The 17478-nt window shown below is 44.0% G+C and overlaps 1 protein-coding gene across 1 annotated transcript; it reads right to left on the bottom strand.

Moving 5' to 3' along the window:
- Window positions 1-285: 285 nt before the first annotated feature.
- Window positions 286-17290, bottom strand: MUC13 (mucin 13, cell surface associated; the record flags this gene model as incomplete). Its single annotated transcript, XM_010143889.1, has 13 exons — window positions 286-400; window positions 1061-1226; window positions 1844-1974; window positions 3532-3645; window positions 6527-6848; window positions 7907-7994; window positions 9826-9863; window positions 11083-11194; window positions 12303-12428; window positions 13726-13865; window positions 14721-14779; window positions 16117-16223; window positions 17171-17290. Coding segments are annotated over 13 exons (1638 nt in total), but the record flags the coding sequence as incomplete, so codon positions are not given.
- Between the last annotated feature and the right edge of the window lie 188 nt (window positions 17291-17478).

Raw genomic sequence — 17478 nt, 5'->3', positions numbered from 1 at the left:
AGAGTTGTACATCTCACACCTGCCTGAAGACATCTCACATGCTGTGCGGGCTGCGCTGTACGGAGTGCACAGCCCCAGCACACAAACGAAGCTGCTGGCTGCCTTCCCGAGCTCCCACAAAAGGGATCGGCGCACCCAGAGACAGAGAAGGCAGCCCACAACGGCAAACAGTCTCCTCCCACCAGAGAAGCAGCCACTGAACCCTCTTCAGAGGTCACTTCTCCACTGAAGGCTGGATCACCAGCTGGATTTATGAACCGGCTACAAACCCTTCGGAACAGTTACCTCCATTTTGCAGCTGCACCCCTGGAGTTAAGTGAAGAAATTCCGGTTTATCACTAACTCTAGATCCAGATATGAATCCAAAAACGAAATCCGAGTTGTCTTCGGCCATCCGCACCTGAAAACCAGCAGGGGACAGTTACCAAGTTACAACACCTCAAGTTAGGGCGTCTGTTTCCCAGCCACCCTTCGACACATCCCGCAGTGCCGGGCAGCGGTGTGAAACACCCGCTCTCGCTTTACCCGTATAAAGTCACCCAGCACTGACCCAGCCCACACGGATCTTCTTGCACTTGTGGCCACTTACAATTCCCACTGTGTCACAAAACCCACAATGAATTAATTTAAACTAATTAGAAATGTATTGCTTAAGAAAAGCGGTGTGAAACACCCGCTCTCGCTTTACCCATATAAAGACACCCAGCACTGACCCATTTTACTTTTTTTTCCTGTCTGCTTTATGCTGATCTCCTTTTGCTTTGAGTATCCCAAAATTCTGGTGGCTGTTTGGCTGCCACCCCGAGTCAATGGCTTCAGAGAGCCATCAACTTGTCCAAGTGAGTCCAGGGGGTTCAATGGGTTGGCTGTGCCTGGGAACACCACTGGGATCTGCAGCCCCCCGAGCCTCTGGGCTGCACCACTCCTGGATGATCACTGCCTGGTCCTGGTCACTTGTTAACAACCACTTTATTTATTTGACGTTATTCCTCTGGTTACCTAGTTACTTCACTTACTTTCCTTTCTCCTGCTGCCTCTTTGCTCCATGTTACCTTTTTACTTCCAGCTGTTCTGGCTGATCCACTGCAGAGCATGACAGATGTGGGAAGCTCCGCAAAACCACCAAGAAATCACTGAGCTTCTCTGCTACATCTTCATCATCCCCACCTGCTCCTTTTATCCCCTTGTCATCATCATTCCCACCAGCTCCCGAGCTGCCTTTGTGGCTTTGATATATTTAAAGAGCCTTTTATCAACAGTTAGAGCACCTTCTGCAAGGCAATGCATGGATTCTTATTTTTAGCCCTATTTATTTCCTCTTTAATTCTGACCTGACATGTTTTATGGGTTTCCTCTCTTCTTAGAGCACTTTGGGCTTTTAGAGTTGGGTTTGAGGGCATTTTTGATGCATTGCTGCAAAAATCAGTATCTTCAGCCCACCCCTAAACCTGCAAGAAGTTGACTTGATCCTCCCAGGAGCTCTTACTAAGCAAATCTGTTTCATTTGCAAACACCAGAAATAGGGAGCATTACTGGGCTCAAAAAATAGAGAGAAGGGTGGGAAGAAATAGCAATTGCTGGCTTTGCAGTTGCCAAACTTGGTAAATGACAGTCCTCCTCTCAGAGGAGTGGTGGATGAATGAGGCGGTCCTAGGCTTGCCTTGCTTGTCTCTCTGTGCTTTGTGGCTGTGGGCTAATGAACCCCAAATTTCAAGCAGGATTCTCTGTCCCTAGGTTGTGTCAGGGTCCAGTCACCCTCCTGAGCCTGTGGTGAAGCTGAGGTGGTCTCGGCAGAACCAGCTCAGGACAGTGATATTCACCAGGGCATCCCTTCAGCCCCCACCTGTCCTCTCCGTACTGGGGGGTTCTTCTGGGGAAGCCGTTCCTACCGAGGAGGGGAGCACTTCTTCCTGGAGGAGAGGCTCCTTTTCCCTTCCCCCTGTTCCTCCTGTTGGAAGGACTGCTATCCTTCACCTTGAAAACAACAAGACACCAAAGTAAAAGGAAATACACAAGGAGTGAAAAGTCAAGCACCGGGGTCTGCAACAGTGTCTTACCTTCATTGCTCACTCACTGGTTCATGCCTCCAGCCCAGCATATCACGTGCAGGATCTACATTAAAAACGGCCTCATAAAGGAGTAGTTTTCACCGGCATGTAACAGAAAATTAAAACTGCTTCCTGCTTTCAGGCCTGGAAAGGAGCTGCCTTTCACGTGCAGATTTGGAAGCTGGGCTTTGCAGAGGAGGGTTTGGATGCAGGGTGTTAGATCTCATTGTCGAGGCTGGTTTCAGGCATAAGCAGTGCAAACAGCACAAGATCCATCAGGCCTTGAGAAGCTCATCCTTACCCTACCATCCCATCACATTACTCTGTGACAGCTCCTCTAAGGCAGCTGCACAGACTCAGGCTCTTTCCCCACAGCCACCTATGGCACCATACCCCTCCCCTACCATTCTGCATCCCTTGAACATGCTCAGGTGTATCCTGATACGAAACGACATGTATCCTGGCATGGGACTGCAGCGATCCCAATACCCCCACGTCAGCGCGTGTTCTAACTATGCAAACCTTCGTCCCCCGCTCACTTAGCATTTTTCAGGACACCCTCTGCAGACACATCAAGCAATCTCTTTGGTGTAATTTCTGGTCAGGACAAAAACAGGTGTCAGAATTGAGTGGCACCATCTTCTTCCCATGTCTTTGGCGGGTTATGTGCCAGCAGGACATGCTGTGTCTTAGGGGAGCGGATGGACTGGATGCAAAACAAGTCGTGGCAGTTCCCTGAAGCCTCTCACCCTGCCTGCAGGGCGAGGGTCATGCTCAGCTCCCAATCCAATCCAGCTGGATTTTGAAAGATAGGCAGCTGAAACCACGCATTACCCAAGCAGCAGTAGTCATAAAACACCACAAAAAGCCATTTTCCATCATCATATTTCTCAAGAGAATCACACTTTGCTAACAGCCGAACAGATGGGAAACACCTGAGAGTTTGCCCTTTCGGTTCAGAGTCCAGTTCAGATAAAACAGCTCTAGCAGCCTTTGAAGTGCAAAAGAGCAGTGAACTTAGAGTAGTAACTGATAGCTCCTCCCCAGCACAGGCCAGGTGAGAACTGTTTGCAGTTGCAGAAATGAGCTTTGAACTAGAGCAATGAAAACTCCTCTGCAGTTAAATGACGCAAACACCTGGCTGGTTTTGCTGCTTTTATTATCAACAACAGCAACTGTCTAGATATCACACTCTCAGTCAGTTTTATTGCATTACAGTTTCGTTTAACGTTGAGCTTTCAGCAGCATTTCCAACCCCTATTCTTTTGCAAAAAGATAAGAGGTAACACCTGAAAGCCTTTTCATGGAGCTCTGTAGCTACTGTCTCATGTATTCTAAGGATCCTCTGCACTAAGCTGATGGAACTGGGCAGTTTACCTCAGTGAAAGGCTTCAAGTACCCCAAAGCTTCAGTCTGCCATACAAAGGAGGGGGGGAGGGGGTGTCCAAGCAAAACCAGCTGGCTGAATGAAGTAGAAGCCTACCCTGAGCTTCATGACTTTTTGCCATTCGTTCTGCCCATATCCCCCCCATTTGTCGGTGTCACACCCTGTGCAAACTCCGAAGTGTCCTCCTGGCAGCAGAACTTTTTCCTGCTGCTGAAAAATGAGGAAAAGGCAGGAAAAGAAAAGGTTTAGCAGAGGGATTTAGAAGCAGGAAGTATCTCCTTCACCCAGGGAGTGGTGGGGAGACCCAGGGCTCAAAGAAGAAGGGAGCAGCAGACCTGGGGAGTCACACATTCACAAAACTGTTGGGGAAGGGAGCTGGTCCCCATTGTAGGGCTTTTCTAGCTGGACAAAGAATGAGACCTCTCTGCCCCTTGTGCTCAGAGTAGCCACCATGCCTTCCATTGCTCCTCACAGGTGAGTACTCACAGAGGAAAAGACAAGAAAATAAGACTAAATCCCTCCCATCCTTTGAGTAAGGTATCGAAAAAGGCTGAATCCAGGTAGCCCTGCTCACGTGGGATAAAGGTCACCTTGTGCATGCTGAGAGGCACACAGGCAGTGGAGCGTGGCTAAGACCACCAGAACCTGGCCTCCTACGGACACCTGCCAATAGCAGGTGCTGTGCAGCCAGGTGTCAGCAGCAAATGGGCCAGGAGTCAATTGGAAGAAAGAAACAGTGAAAACCCAGAAAAACAACAGAGACAAAATTGCGCCTTTTCTCATCAGGCTGCTCCGGAGCTACTGCTTACTGCAGGCAGCTCAGAGAAAGCAGGAACTATCTTCTTGGGCTAGAGAAGCCACATTAGAAAGATCAGGACTGTTTAGTTGCCTGTTTTCAGCTGCAGAAATGGTGAGTAGGAGCCGGTTTTGATCACTGAGAGCACTGGAACAACCCGTCTGCGGGCACGTCCTGGTCACCTCTACAGCCACATACAGCGTTCTCTACCACTGGCCCCCAAGCTTGCCATTTAAGCTGAAAGACGCTTCTTTTTCAAGTGACATTAACAGACCCAGGTGCACAAAGCTGCCACCACACAGCTTGCCCAGCGTTTTCAAAGGAGAACTGGCTCCACTAACTACCCAGCTCCCACCAAAAGCGATCACAGAACACTGGTGCCAGCCTTACAAAAATAAACATTTTAGCTTCATTAAGATTTAGTAATATTTCTGCTTGGAACCTCTGAGTGAAAGCTGAGTGCTGATGCAACCAGTCTGTGCATACTTGTGTCTAGACTTTGCACAAGTTTTAACATAAAATAGTTTCTGGAGTTGTTAAAAAGAACTGCTTGCACTGCTGGGCAGCAACAGAAGAAAGCATTGGTACTGAGAAACAAGAATGTTTAACAGGAAAATTAAATCTGCATAAATAAAAAGCAAAACACAAAATATAATATGGAACTAAATGATGCTTTAAATGGACTTAACTTATAAATATATGTACACATATATATATATTTTATATATATAAGGAAATGTAAATGCTAGTCCATAGATAATGGACACTCAGTAAAGTATGGTAAAATGTGGATTATTTCACAGACAGATTTATCAAATATATGTAAGACATGAGAAAACCCCCACACCTTAAGATCATTCAATCAAAATGTAAGGAGTGCAACAGAAAAAAAAAAAGTTAATGCTTTTTTTCACAGGAGCTGGGAATGTTGAATAAATGCAGTTGGGCAAGACAGGGAACAATAGTGTTTGTTTGAAAATATTGGGAAGGAAGGCTGCGTGAAAGGTCAGACAAGTGCCATTGCCTCACACAACGCGTGTCAGCAGAGATCTGAACAGAATGCCTTTGGAGAGGAGACACTGGGGCTGAGGAGAAGAAAAAGACTCTGTCTGGTCTAGTAAAGAGACACAGGTTGTGTTTTCACAAAGAACAGTCGTGATCTGCCCAAACACATGCAGACTGTCTGCAGCTGAAACAGAGCGAGCTCAAATATGGGCAAAGCTCACGGGGGTGACGTTTTTCAATATCACATACATGGCCTGGACCATCTCCCAGAAGAGCTGAAAACCAGCAGGGTTTAAGTATCTTGTCTCTTGTCAATGTACTGGCCTCCTGAAAGAAGGATGACGTTTACTGGAGCTCGTTAGTTCTTTTAAAAGCCTGCCCTCTGTTTTGTTTTTCCGTTATGCCAGACACTTGTTCATGATCTCTTTGAAGCAGGGGTCTTCCTTTAGAAAATCTTCGGAGAATCTGGGGCTATGGACTTCGCTTTCCCTTCTGCTGAAGTAACGACGCTGGTGAGAGGCTGTGAAACTCTGGTGTGATCCACGGTTGCAGCGGCCATCCGTCCTTCTACTGCTCTGGTTGCTCAGTACGTTCTCTTCATCCTAAAGCCCTCATGCTCCTGTGATATCTCGTACTACAGAGAATTTGGACAAGAAAAAAAAAGAGGTAAAGAGTAGCTCTGGGTTGGAAAGGTCCTTTCTTGGAATCATTCAGCATGGAAGGACTGCACGTGATAGTCCTCTCTGTGACACACTGGCCCTCAAGGACAATCAAACAGGCAGGTTTTCATCAGTGAAAAGGCGACATCTTTGGAAAGTTAGAAATATCCAAATCTCTGTGGATATGATCAATCAGCCAGCTAAACAGATGTTTTTCTTCTCTTCATTGGCAGCTTTTTAAAAGCAGGTTCTTTCGTTTTTTAGAGCATCTTGTGCTGTCAACAGTGACAGAGGGGGTGGGAGGACCCCCACCTTCTGGGCAGCTCTGCCAGCTTAAGCACTGAAAAGTGCTGCTGCAGCACCTATTGATGCTGCAGCTGGCTTAGAAGAAATTGTAACTGCCCGTGGTGCCGTCATGAGCACCTGGGCTGAAGGATGTGCTTGGTGCACGCAGACAAGCATCCTCGGACACAGCAGGTCACGGGGCAGCCAAACTGTTGCTTTGAGCCTTGCTTTTCACATATCCTTCCTGAGACTTAAGGATGACTACTGGGCCTTTAGGAAGGTCTTCATGAGTGCTCATCTCTGTACTAAGGGAGACTTTTTGAGCTTTTGGGTGTCTTTATATGACCTTGGCCCTTCTAGATGAAGGGAGGGTGGACAGAGTGGAGTTTAGGTTCCAGCAATGTCTGTAGCCCACAATACTACAGTTCAGGAACGCAGTTCCTGTAGGCCTGTGTGGAACACTTACCGGATCACCATAATCCCTCTCTGGGTAACGAATTCTGGGATGCATCTCATATGGGTTGTTTGGCTGGTATCCTGGGTTTGCATAGCCAGAAGTGGTCTGGACTCTGGGGAACATCATGTTCTGTCTATCATCAGAGGTATCTGAGTTGGAATATTTTGACTTTATCAGCCTCTTCTTCTCTGGATTTTGTTTGTCTTTGGCTCTTCAGAGGAAATAAAAGAACAAAGGAGGTTTTAAAAGACCTTTTAGTGTGCCTTCCTTATGGAATAAGTCCAGCTTACTGAGTTTCCCACTCCCACTTTATTTTGAACGCTCAGTCCAGTTCTGAAACATGCAACTGATTTTTCTAGCATCCCTATTGCAAAACCCTTATTATCAATGATAGAGTAAAAAACTGGGCATCTCTTACCACAAATGGGGCTAATAGGAGAGACAGAGGGGAACTTTGGCCTCTTTCTACCAGTTCCTGGACCGAAGGAGTTTCCTTCACCACCACTAGCTCTAAGTGACTATTCAGAGGAAGAAAGGATGCATTCATTACGTGCAGTTAAGAAAACTTGCCCTGGTGCCTGCAGCCAAACCTGGGCACTCAATGGTGCATTCAAATTGTCTGTGATCCTGAGTCCACGCATCGCACACACATTCGGCACCAGCTCGTGAACCTGTTGGCGAGCTACGCCTGCTATGGGCTGTCTTGTAGGTGTCTTTACCTGGGCAGCTCTGAGAGCAAAGGCAGAGGAGCTGCTTGAGTGCTTCTATATTTATGTGGGGAGAGAAGCGTGGAGGTGCAACTGCAATTGGGAATTTGCCAGTACACCAGGAATAGCAAGCTTTAAAGAGATGTTTGGTTGGAAATGCCACCTGTATTGAGCTGAAAGGGGCATGCCAGGCCTTGAGCTGAAGTGCTAGCAGGGAAAGCTGCAGAGGGTCTGAATGCAGGCCACACAGCTTTCTGATATTGGCATCCTTTTTCAGCCCCATCCAGATGCCCTGTCAGTGCTGGCTAGGGCAGGATTAGGATTAATGGGTCAGGTGTGTATTTTGAAGACCTAGCTGAAGCTTTTACAGTTGAGTTCATGGCAAGTTCATACTTCTGGGAAGAGAATACAGCAAAGCCTACTTCTAATGACTCCATGATTAAATGAACTTGCCTGCCCAGCTGGGCATGCAACCACAGTCACAGCCCTGCCCCTCTCTAAATTTCTGCTTAGTTCTCTAATGAGCAATGCAGCTTCTATTCAATTTAAGACATACTCTTACCTTACTGAAATAATAGAGACTGCTATCAATAAACTCAGGATAATGGCTCCAAACACTGAACCCACTATTATAAGGATAAGTTCTTTATCTGGAAAACAAAACAAACAAGGAACATCAATTGCAAACTCCTGGTAAATTTTGAAAACCAAGTCCTCTCCCTGTCCTCTTACTATGAAAGAAAAGACAGAGAGGCAGAGAGAAAGGCAGGGAAGGAAGGAAGGCAGGGAAGGAAGGAAGGCAGGGAAGGAAGGAATGAAGACAGGGAAGGAAGGCAGGCAGGCAGGAAGGAAGGGATAGGTAAGATGATGTTACTCATTCCCAGGCTCCTGGAGCTGTTCTTAGTACAACTGTCTGGACACAGGAAGATGTAAATTAAGAAACTGATCTGCATTAAAGTCCGTTTCTTCTGGATGGCTATTTTGATCCCAACTCAGATTCCTAATCCCATGCACAGAATGGCTTCACACATAGTCATAGCTGAGGGACAGGAACAACTGGAGGAGTGTAGAGGTTGCTTAAGCTAGTGTTGCTGCTAAGACATGTAATTAAGTGTCAAACAGGCTTTTTCCATGCCCTAGGCACATAAGGCACACTAATTTGAGGCTTCTATTATGTGGCAGTATGATCACTGCATAAAGATCCCATATCTGAATATATGTTTGTCAAGGAAAATCCATTTTCACTGATCTTGCAGCAGAACCAGCATGACTAAGAGAGGAAAACATGGATTCTGTCTATCTTCCTTCAGCTGTGAATGGAACTGCTACTAAAACCTAGTCTTAGCTCTAGGTAAGGAAAAGAAAAAAGGAGAGCTGTGTCCTTCAGGGCGTAGATAAGTGTGAAGAGTTAGACAGTCTCTTGAGCTACCCGGGATAACTATTTGAAGATCCCTGTCTGGATGTATGCGTTTGCCACTTAATACACTGGATACCTGTACTGGAGATACACACCATGAAACCACCAACTGTGCCATTATCAGTAAAGCAATCCAGCACATTTAATCATAGGAGCATCCGCTGAGACAACAGAGAGTATCATTTCTCGAAAGAATATTATGACAAACACATGTGTAAAGTATCTTTGGTTATTGCTCAGCAAACTTTTCACACCAGTACCCACCAAGTACCATATGGAGAATATGAGGCTATTAGTGGAGTCTATCACTACCATTAGCCAATCTCCAAAACTTTTAGGCAAAACCAGAAGAAAACCCTGGAAGGTCTCATAGCTGCAGACACAGGTATGTTAAACATGTCTGTGTTTAAGAATACAGCAGTGTGAGGCTCCAAAGGCCACGTGAGGATATAGCTTTTGCTCAGATAAAGCCACGGGAGATGTGAGAAGGGAAGAACCGTAGCTGTTTGGTTTTCATCATCATCTCTTCACTGGTAGAGTACTAGATACTCTGCAGTGCTTGCAAGGTAAAGCATGAACAAGAACCAGCAGTTGGATGTTAAAGCAATACTCTCAAATGAGAGTAGTCCACTGATGCTAATAGGAGGAGCGATTAATTTTGGGAGGAACTAATCCATTAGTGGCGCTGAGTTCTGCATGACATGTCTGTAAATGAGGACTAAATGCTTTTCTGTCAGCCTGTGTTTGACTAAAAACTACTGGCCTGATGCAGAGGTCATTAGAGGAAAGGCTACTGTGTCTGAACACGAAGGACTCTTCCTTCCAGTGGAATTGCACAGAATTGCAGAATTGTTCTGGTTGGAAGAAACCTTTAAGATCATCAAGTCAAACTGTTCACCCATTTCTTTTTTTCCCTCATTTTTTCCTAACACTTTCCTCCTATCAATACAGGATGCTGTCAAACCTAAAGACTACTATTTGTTATTTTTGTAATCTCAAGCAGATTAAATATTACCAGGTATTTTTCCATGGTATAATTAAAGATCAGAAATTCTTATACTTACTGTCATTGCAGTTCTCCCCAGAATAGCCCACTGGACAACTACATGAGAGAAAAAAGAAAAAAGAGGAAAGGAAGGAAAGAAGGATAATGTCATTAAGCAGACGATCACAAAAAAAAAAGAAAATCAGTATCTTTCCACATTTAACAGCAATTTCTCCACCAGGTGTGTTCATTACATATTTCCTTTTTAATGTTATCTTAACATTGAATGTTTTAGTTTCATTGTTACAGTAAAACTATCTGAGAGTTCCAGAATGACTGGTGAGTTGGGCACTTGAAGTTTCAGATTCTCAGCCTGAAAAATGTCGAAAGGGCCTCATTTCTCCTAAAAACTAACCTCCTAAAAACACTAAGCCCTGTGCCTTTGACCCACTTGGAATTGCTACCCACAAACTTTATTGAAAGCCTCCATATAAGGTCTGTACGGACTGGCAGCACTTTTGTATTCCTCCTACACTAGTTTCTTGTATTTAAAATACATCGACTTAACATTAAGAAGTGTTCAGTGTGCAGCAGCAAGATCCACAAAACCTCTTGAATTAATGGATTAAGGATGGATTAATGAATTAATGGAGTAAAGTTCCTCTGCTTATCCACAGAGCGAAGCACAGCAAGTCACTTATCATCATCATCATCATCATGGCTTGGCTTCGTGAACGAAGATCTGGGGAAAGAGGGATACTCTAACCAAACCTACGACCCGAGCAAGTCACTTAGCTTCACCAGCAAACACCACTGCTCTGTTCCGAGCCTGAGCCGACAGAAATACCCACAAAGAGAAAACCGGGAAGAAATAACACAGGTCTGAAAGTTATCAGGAAACAGAGTCCCCACTGATATCAGAGGAAACTTCCCAGGGATTTGAGGCAAGTCTTGCTCTAATGCCTGTGGCTTACCAAACGTTTCCGCATACCAGTTCCCATGGTTCAATTACTCTGAAGGAATAGCTTCTATTTCTGTGAGCAACCCACAAAATAAGCATGAAGTAGTTTATCCTCTTCACTGACTCACAGATGACCTTGAAACTCCTTGACTTTTTCTCATGTATTATGTGTCCACACCAACAGCTAATGTCATGCAGTTATAGTGCCATAATTTGTGACACCATGGGAATTTGTCCACCTTCTAACCACTGTAGACATCTCTCTGATTCACATAACTGCAACCTGTTCTAGATTGAGGGTGATGCTGTGTTAGATGTTCTCCTCCCTTATCTTTGCCTAGAACACAGGAACACAAGAAAAAGCTGAGTACTCACGGGACACATTTTCCACTCCTCTTATCAAAGTTAGGCTTGCATTTGCATGTTGGAATCCCTTCTTCTTTTACACAGTACTTGTTATCTTGTGCAGAACAGCTTTCACTGCAATCTGTATTTTCAGAGGGAAAAAGTACGGCGTGAATTCAAGATCACTCCAAATCAACACTGGAGAGAATGTGCCCCCCCTTTTTTTACTGCAATGTAAACACACGCACAACTTCGTTGTGCTTCAGAGCCCCAGAATGGCTTTTTTAGGGCTATGTAGAGGAGAAACTGAAATACAAAAGCACAAAATTAGAAGTAAACCATCTTTGTTTAGAACCATCCAGCTTCACCAGAACAGGAATCTGGTGAGGCTGCATCTTACACAGGTGAGCAATGACCTGCAGTTTGATCTCACTGCAGAAGATTTGTATTGCAAGTGATCTAAAACCGGAGCAGATTTAGACAGGTTGGGGGCTGCAGAGGCCACTGGCCTTTATTGTAGCCAGCTTTCATGATTTTATTATGAGTATTTATTATGAACATTTTATTATAAGTATTTCTTAAAATATTCTTTTTCTTTTCTTTTTTTGTTTCTGCAGTGTGAAAATTTTTGTTTTTCTATGAAGAAAATAAGGTACTTCTCAGGGCTGTGGAGGACAGCTAAAAAAAAGACTCAAAACCAGCAAGCAAATAAACACCCCAGCAACTAACAGTACCTTCCTAAAAATCACATAAATCATTCTTCCCACAAAGACCTGGCCATGCAACCCTAGAGCTACCAACCCAGGGCAGAGCTTTCACAGGTGCTTGTAGTGCATTGAGAGACTTACAGTTCTGTCAGCATTCCCAGAGCTGCCTCCAGGTAGCTGAACTAATTCCATGCAGAACTTTATCTCCACACAGAACTTATTCCCAAAATATGTCCTAGCAGAGGAAGGTGTGAATATAGGATTCAATTTGATCCACCCTTTATCTATTTGGGTTTCAATTCTTACCAAGAGTTTAACAAGGCATTTAAAGAGTTGCCCTCTCACTGGTTTCAGTGATAATTTTCTCAGGCTTTAGAAGTTATTCTACTGGAATAGAATTATGATGTGTTTAAAGAGAATGTGTTTATATGGCTTTCTTAATAAGCCACATGTTCCCTGAATTTTAGAAGTCACATTTACAGAGTGCTCTTTTCAAAAAGGGACTGAGATGGGTCAGCCCTTCAGGGGTAGTGAAGTTCTTACCTGAACAAGAACGATCATCCCATTCTGTCTTTGAGAATCCAGGCTTGCATTCGCATGTTGGAAACTTAGAGTTTATGCATGTCGTTGTTTGATCATCACAATTAAAGGCAGTACAAAAGTTTCCAGCTTTAAAAAAGAAGCAGTCAGGAAGTAAACCCAAGTACTAATAATATCATTTCATAGACAGCAGTGAGTTTGCTCAGTAAATAAAAAACCAGTTATTTAGCAATTCTGAAAAACCCCCTTGTAAGTCCTGCTTCTGGACCGTCAATGCCTCAGGCATTTGGACCAGCCCTTCCTTTTCCCTTGCTCTTTACCGGTTAAGATCCTGTTTCCATCACATCTTCTGACCTTCTGCTTCTCAACCTCCTACAACTGCATCGAAACTCTTCCGCCCTCAGTCCACACAGAGGGAAGTTCTATCTGTTCATATTCTGAACACTGACTTTCTGACTCACCTTAAAAAAAAACCTGTAGGAAACCCCCAGCATTATTCCCTTAGTTTTCTCTACAAGTGAACTGTGAGGTTCTACGTAGACATAAATATTTCTGGGCATGCAGCTCATTTCATGAGCTGTATTAGTGTACTCTTTGCCCTGCACATTGCTTTTTAGATCCATGTCCCACTGGTGCGAATGCTTTACCAGCCTCAGTGGGTGGCGTGCAGTGGAGGGTTGTGATTGCTCTGGTCCTTCATGAGGTCTCGGGTTTTTCTGTTTCCCCGGCACGCTTAGGACCAGCACACAGGAAACGTCATGGTTGAGGTAGATACAGTCACCTTCAGAGACCAAACTCAGGCTACAAGCCATGAAACGGACTCCTTTAATTACTACCTACACTTTTTGTGACGACTGATCTCAAAATAGAAGTATATGTAAAAAAAAAAAAGAAAAATTAAAAATGCATATTTTATTTAGAAATTCAGTCTCCAAGTCTCCAAGTCTTACACTTTTAGTAATGCAAGATTCCACTGGTTTAGACCAATGAATCACTTAGCTAAGTAACTAATCAGTGAGGCCACATTTCAATACCATGGTTAATTATGGAAGAAGTCTAAAGAGAGTTTCATCCTACTTTGCCAGTAAAATACCAGCTTATTCTCAGAAGCACAATAAATGTTTGTATATGTTTTGTCCTGACTTTTTCAGCCGCTTACTCTCAACAGGTTAAAATCAGCATGTCAGTGTTTACTTGAGAATACATATTTTCCTTTTCTTTACATAAGATGTAGAAATCCTTAGTAAGGTGAGAAAGCCCAGCACTGAATGGTTGAGTCTTCACAAGAACATTCAGCTCCTTAAAATCAACAGGGCTTATGCTCTGACAGGTTTTGCTGCACACAGAAATATTCTAAATGTTCCTAAATGTTCCCGGAACCTCAGTTTCTACTGATTGTTTACTCCCACAGTAAGGAATTACATACCTCTGTAACTGTAGCCATAGGACGTATTTTCTGCCTCACTTATTGCACTATCAATTGTCTTAGCGGTCTCATTTGAGTTCTCCACAAACAGGTTTGTCACTGTTACAGCCATTGTAGGAGCAGCTCTGCTACTTAGGGGTCTGAAAAGTACAGGTAGCATCATTTTAATGTCTCGTGTAAGCCATATGGGTAGCAAGCTAGATGCAAAGACAAGAGAAAATTTCTGCCAAGTGTTCCTCTCTCCCCTAGCTTCTTTCATCCCACAAGGTAGGTCATTGCTAAGACACCTGAACAGGAATTTGTCTTGCTTAGGAATACATTAATGGCCGTCTTTCCAGTAGATCCAGATATAAATAGGTAGCTGGTACGCAAAGGCTGTTGGATTTAATGCTTACGACATCAATCCTTTGTGCGTTGTTGCACGCAACTGTTATTTTTTTACTGGCCTAACCTCAGGCTGGAAGGCCTCATCTGTTAGACCGTTACTCCTACATGCACGCATCAGCCTGTGGTGTCATCCAGACATGACATGGAGAACCCATCCTGAAGCGCGGCGAGGGTGACTCAGGGTGCGATCATTACGAATTCAGAAGGGTCCATTCACCATGTAGAGGTATCTATGCTAACTGCATGCTAGCTGGGTAGGGTTCAGCTGGGCAGCAATCCTCACCCTGGGGTGAGGTGGAGAACACCAGTGACTATCCTGTTCTTCAGCCGAACTTCGTGCTGCTATAATGGTGCTGGCAGTAGGACATCTGCTGTGGAGCTCTCTCAGCCAGCCCTCTTCACTGACTTACTGGAAATTCACAGGGTGAAAATCGGGCCAGCATCCCAGAAACATTAAAAATGCAAGAAGAATATCCTCCTTTAACAGGAGGCAGACATAACTGAACTCATCCCATATACCCTCTCGAACTGAGCACTCCATGGCAAACAGATTAAAAGGGGGTGTGTCGGGAGCATGTACTGTGCAAAATCCAAACTGGCAAACTTACTGAATTTTCACGATGACAGTCTCCTTAAAGTCTTTTAAATCTTTGAAGGCCTTCTCAAACTATAAAAAGATAAATGACTTGGACTTACAGGCAAGCAGAAACATAAACCAAAATCACACGAATCACTGAGGCTCCAGCTGTGAAGCTTTAATCCAGAACGTGCTACTCTAGGCACAAACGAAGCAAGCTGATCTGTCCCCTCCACCCTGCAAGGTACTGCAGAAGAGAAGCGGTGGGGTGGGGTGGTACAACAGGGAACGTGGGGCAGCAGTGGAGGGCTGGAGACGCTTGACTTGAATGAATGTCAGGCGGAACATTTGGGCTGGCTGGCTGGATAGCAGAAGGCACTTGAGAAAAGGGTAAGATGTCTAAGTCAATTGAGATGAAAGATAAACTACCCTTCTTTGTAATAAAATAAAAAATATTTTCTATGATATTTTCACTTTGCATGCTATTTATCTATTCTAGTGCTGCATAGCATGCTTTTCTGTAGCCATGTCATGAAAAAATTTTGGACAAAAAAATTGAGGAAAATATTTTTTACCATTCTGGAGGGACAATTTTTGGTTACTTTCAAATAAAACATTCATGGAAAGAAATAGAATAAAATGAAGAATTTCGTAACTATTTTTTATTAATTCTGGTTAATATACGGTGAATATTTTTTGATCTGCTGTCTGGTAGAGTTGCATACTTGTTCTTCCTTACTTCCAGAAAGCCACATAAGCAAATTCACTTGTTTCAACATGGGACTATAAATCTCTTATTTCTCCAGGAAATACATTACCAGATTTTATCTATAATCATAGAACGATCAAAACGTTTGATATCCATTTCACTAATAGCATTAAAATACTGATACCGGAATGTTTGTGGAAGAGGCGTATTACTGAGGTATTTAGACACAGCTGGACAGCCATTCTGAAAAATCTGTGCTGGGTGGAAACAATAGCTTTCTTTAAAAAAAGAGATCGTTGTTCATGTTTACTCATCTCACGCCATATTACTGAGCCCTCAGCAAACAGCAGAGATCAGAAGCTACAAGGGTTGGAAAACTTTGCTTGGCCCCAGGGTTTTGGGGGAGGGAATGGTGAAAGAAACAGAGCAATTTATGGGAGAAGTTCCCCAAACAGAAGCAGCACTAGAAATGCAGATATTACTGATTCCAGGTGCACTCCTTCCCCTCAGTGAAAGCCGTGCATGTGCTCCTCTGCAGCCGAAAGTCAAGTCTTTTCTGGATAGGCCTAAACCAGTGTGAAGCATTTTTTGAACGAAGTAGACTTCTCAAGTGAAACTGTCCTAGGCTGCACGTTAGAGGCAGAGCGCATCCCCTCTGCCTGCACGTCATCCAAGATAGCATTAAATAGACAGAAAAAACCCCAACATCATCACTCACAAACTCTCTGATCTTTTGGAACAGCTCTTCGTACTCCTTGGATGCGACATTTTGAACACTGTCACTGTAAGGTTTTGTCAGCATAAGGACCCCTGGGTATATTTCCCCTGGAATGAGAACAGAGAATATTAATTAATTAGTCAGCATTTAAGTCAGTCAAGTTTTATGCTATAATTCTCCTACAGCCTTCAGAGATGGGGAAATACAACGTGGAAATCAATCAGGGCTGTTTGTCACATCCTGGAGGTATCGATAGGGGGCAAATGTCTGCTCAATCAATTCAGCCACAGTGGGGAACATACTCTGGCTGCTTGGGAAGCTGGCAGGATCCTGGGCTCAACCCAACTGTCCAGACTCTGACCCTGAATAACGTTGAACTGTAAGCTAACACGAGACTCTGTCAGCAATGTTACAGCATTTAGTGAGAAAATACCTCACTATATACCTTAATACATTAATATACTATATACTTAATACCTTAAGAACTCCAAACCTACAGCCACTGAGCAGCTAACATGGTTTGCCATATCTGAGAAAGTAGTTCAGAGCCTACCTGCTTCTTTAGGCTCACAAGCAAATTTAAGTTCTTGCTGGCAGTTAAATAAGAAGCCCGGTTCACTCACACGCTTGGCCTCCAGCAGCATCCCTGAGATGCCTCTCAACAGGGCTGGGATGAGCATTTAGCAATAGGGAAAAGCAGGTTGGTTGGTAAGAGCTTTTCATGGGTTCGAGCCTTTTTAAATCCTGGCATTAATATTGATGTCAGGTTTACACTTGCATTTTCTCCTGCTTTTTTGTCATTTTAGTCTCCAGCCCCCCGACAAAGACCTCACCTTCTTTTCCCAGCACTGTGGCAGTTACTGGTTTGTGAGATAACAGAACAGCTCATCGTATCAGTGGCTGCCTGCCACACAAGTCATTATTCAGCAGTAATCTTCCCCGCCTGATTATGTTTTCAGTTTAAATGTAAGAACAAGGAATATAGGAGGAAAAATTCACCAGAGCAGTTATTGGTGAAACACTTGAAAATACAGATTGCCCTTCTGCAACTCACCTCTGTGACAATCCTTGTTGCTATAGTAGAATCCGTATTGGCACTGGCAGTAAAAACGGCTGTATAGCTCAACACATTTCGCCATATTTTCTCCACAAGGCTCTGCATTGCAAAAGTTCCCTGATACAAAGATGGAAGATATTGACATCATGTTTTCCATGGGATTCCAATAGCCAGGTCATATGTAAAGTAGTTCATACATTAACTAGTACCTATATACTGCTACAAAAGGACACTACTGGGTATGTTTTACAGAATACAGATGACCTACAGACCACATGGCTCTGTCACGCGTGTTTAGTGTCTGT

Source organism: Buceros rhinoceros, unplaced genomic scaffold (genome assembly GCF_000710305.1).
Source record: "Buceros rhinoceros silvestris isolate BGI_N320 unplaced genomic scaffold, ASM71030v1 scaffold39029, whole genome shotgun sequence".
Lineage (NCBI taxonomy): Eukaryota > Metazoa > Chordata > Aves > Bucerotiformes > Bucerotidae > Buceros > Buceros rhinoceros.
Note: the sequence above shows the minus strand (reverse complement) of the source record. Positions and strands in the feature narration are given on the sequence as shown.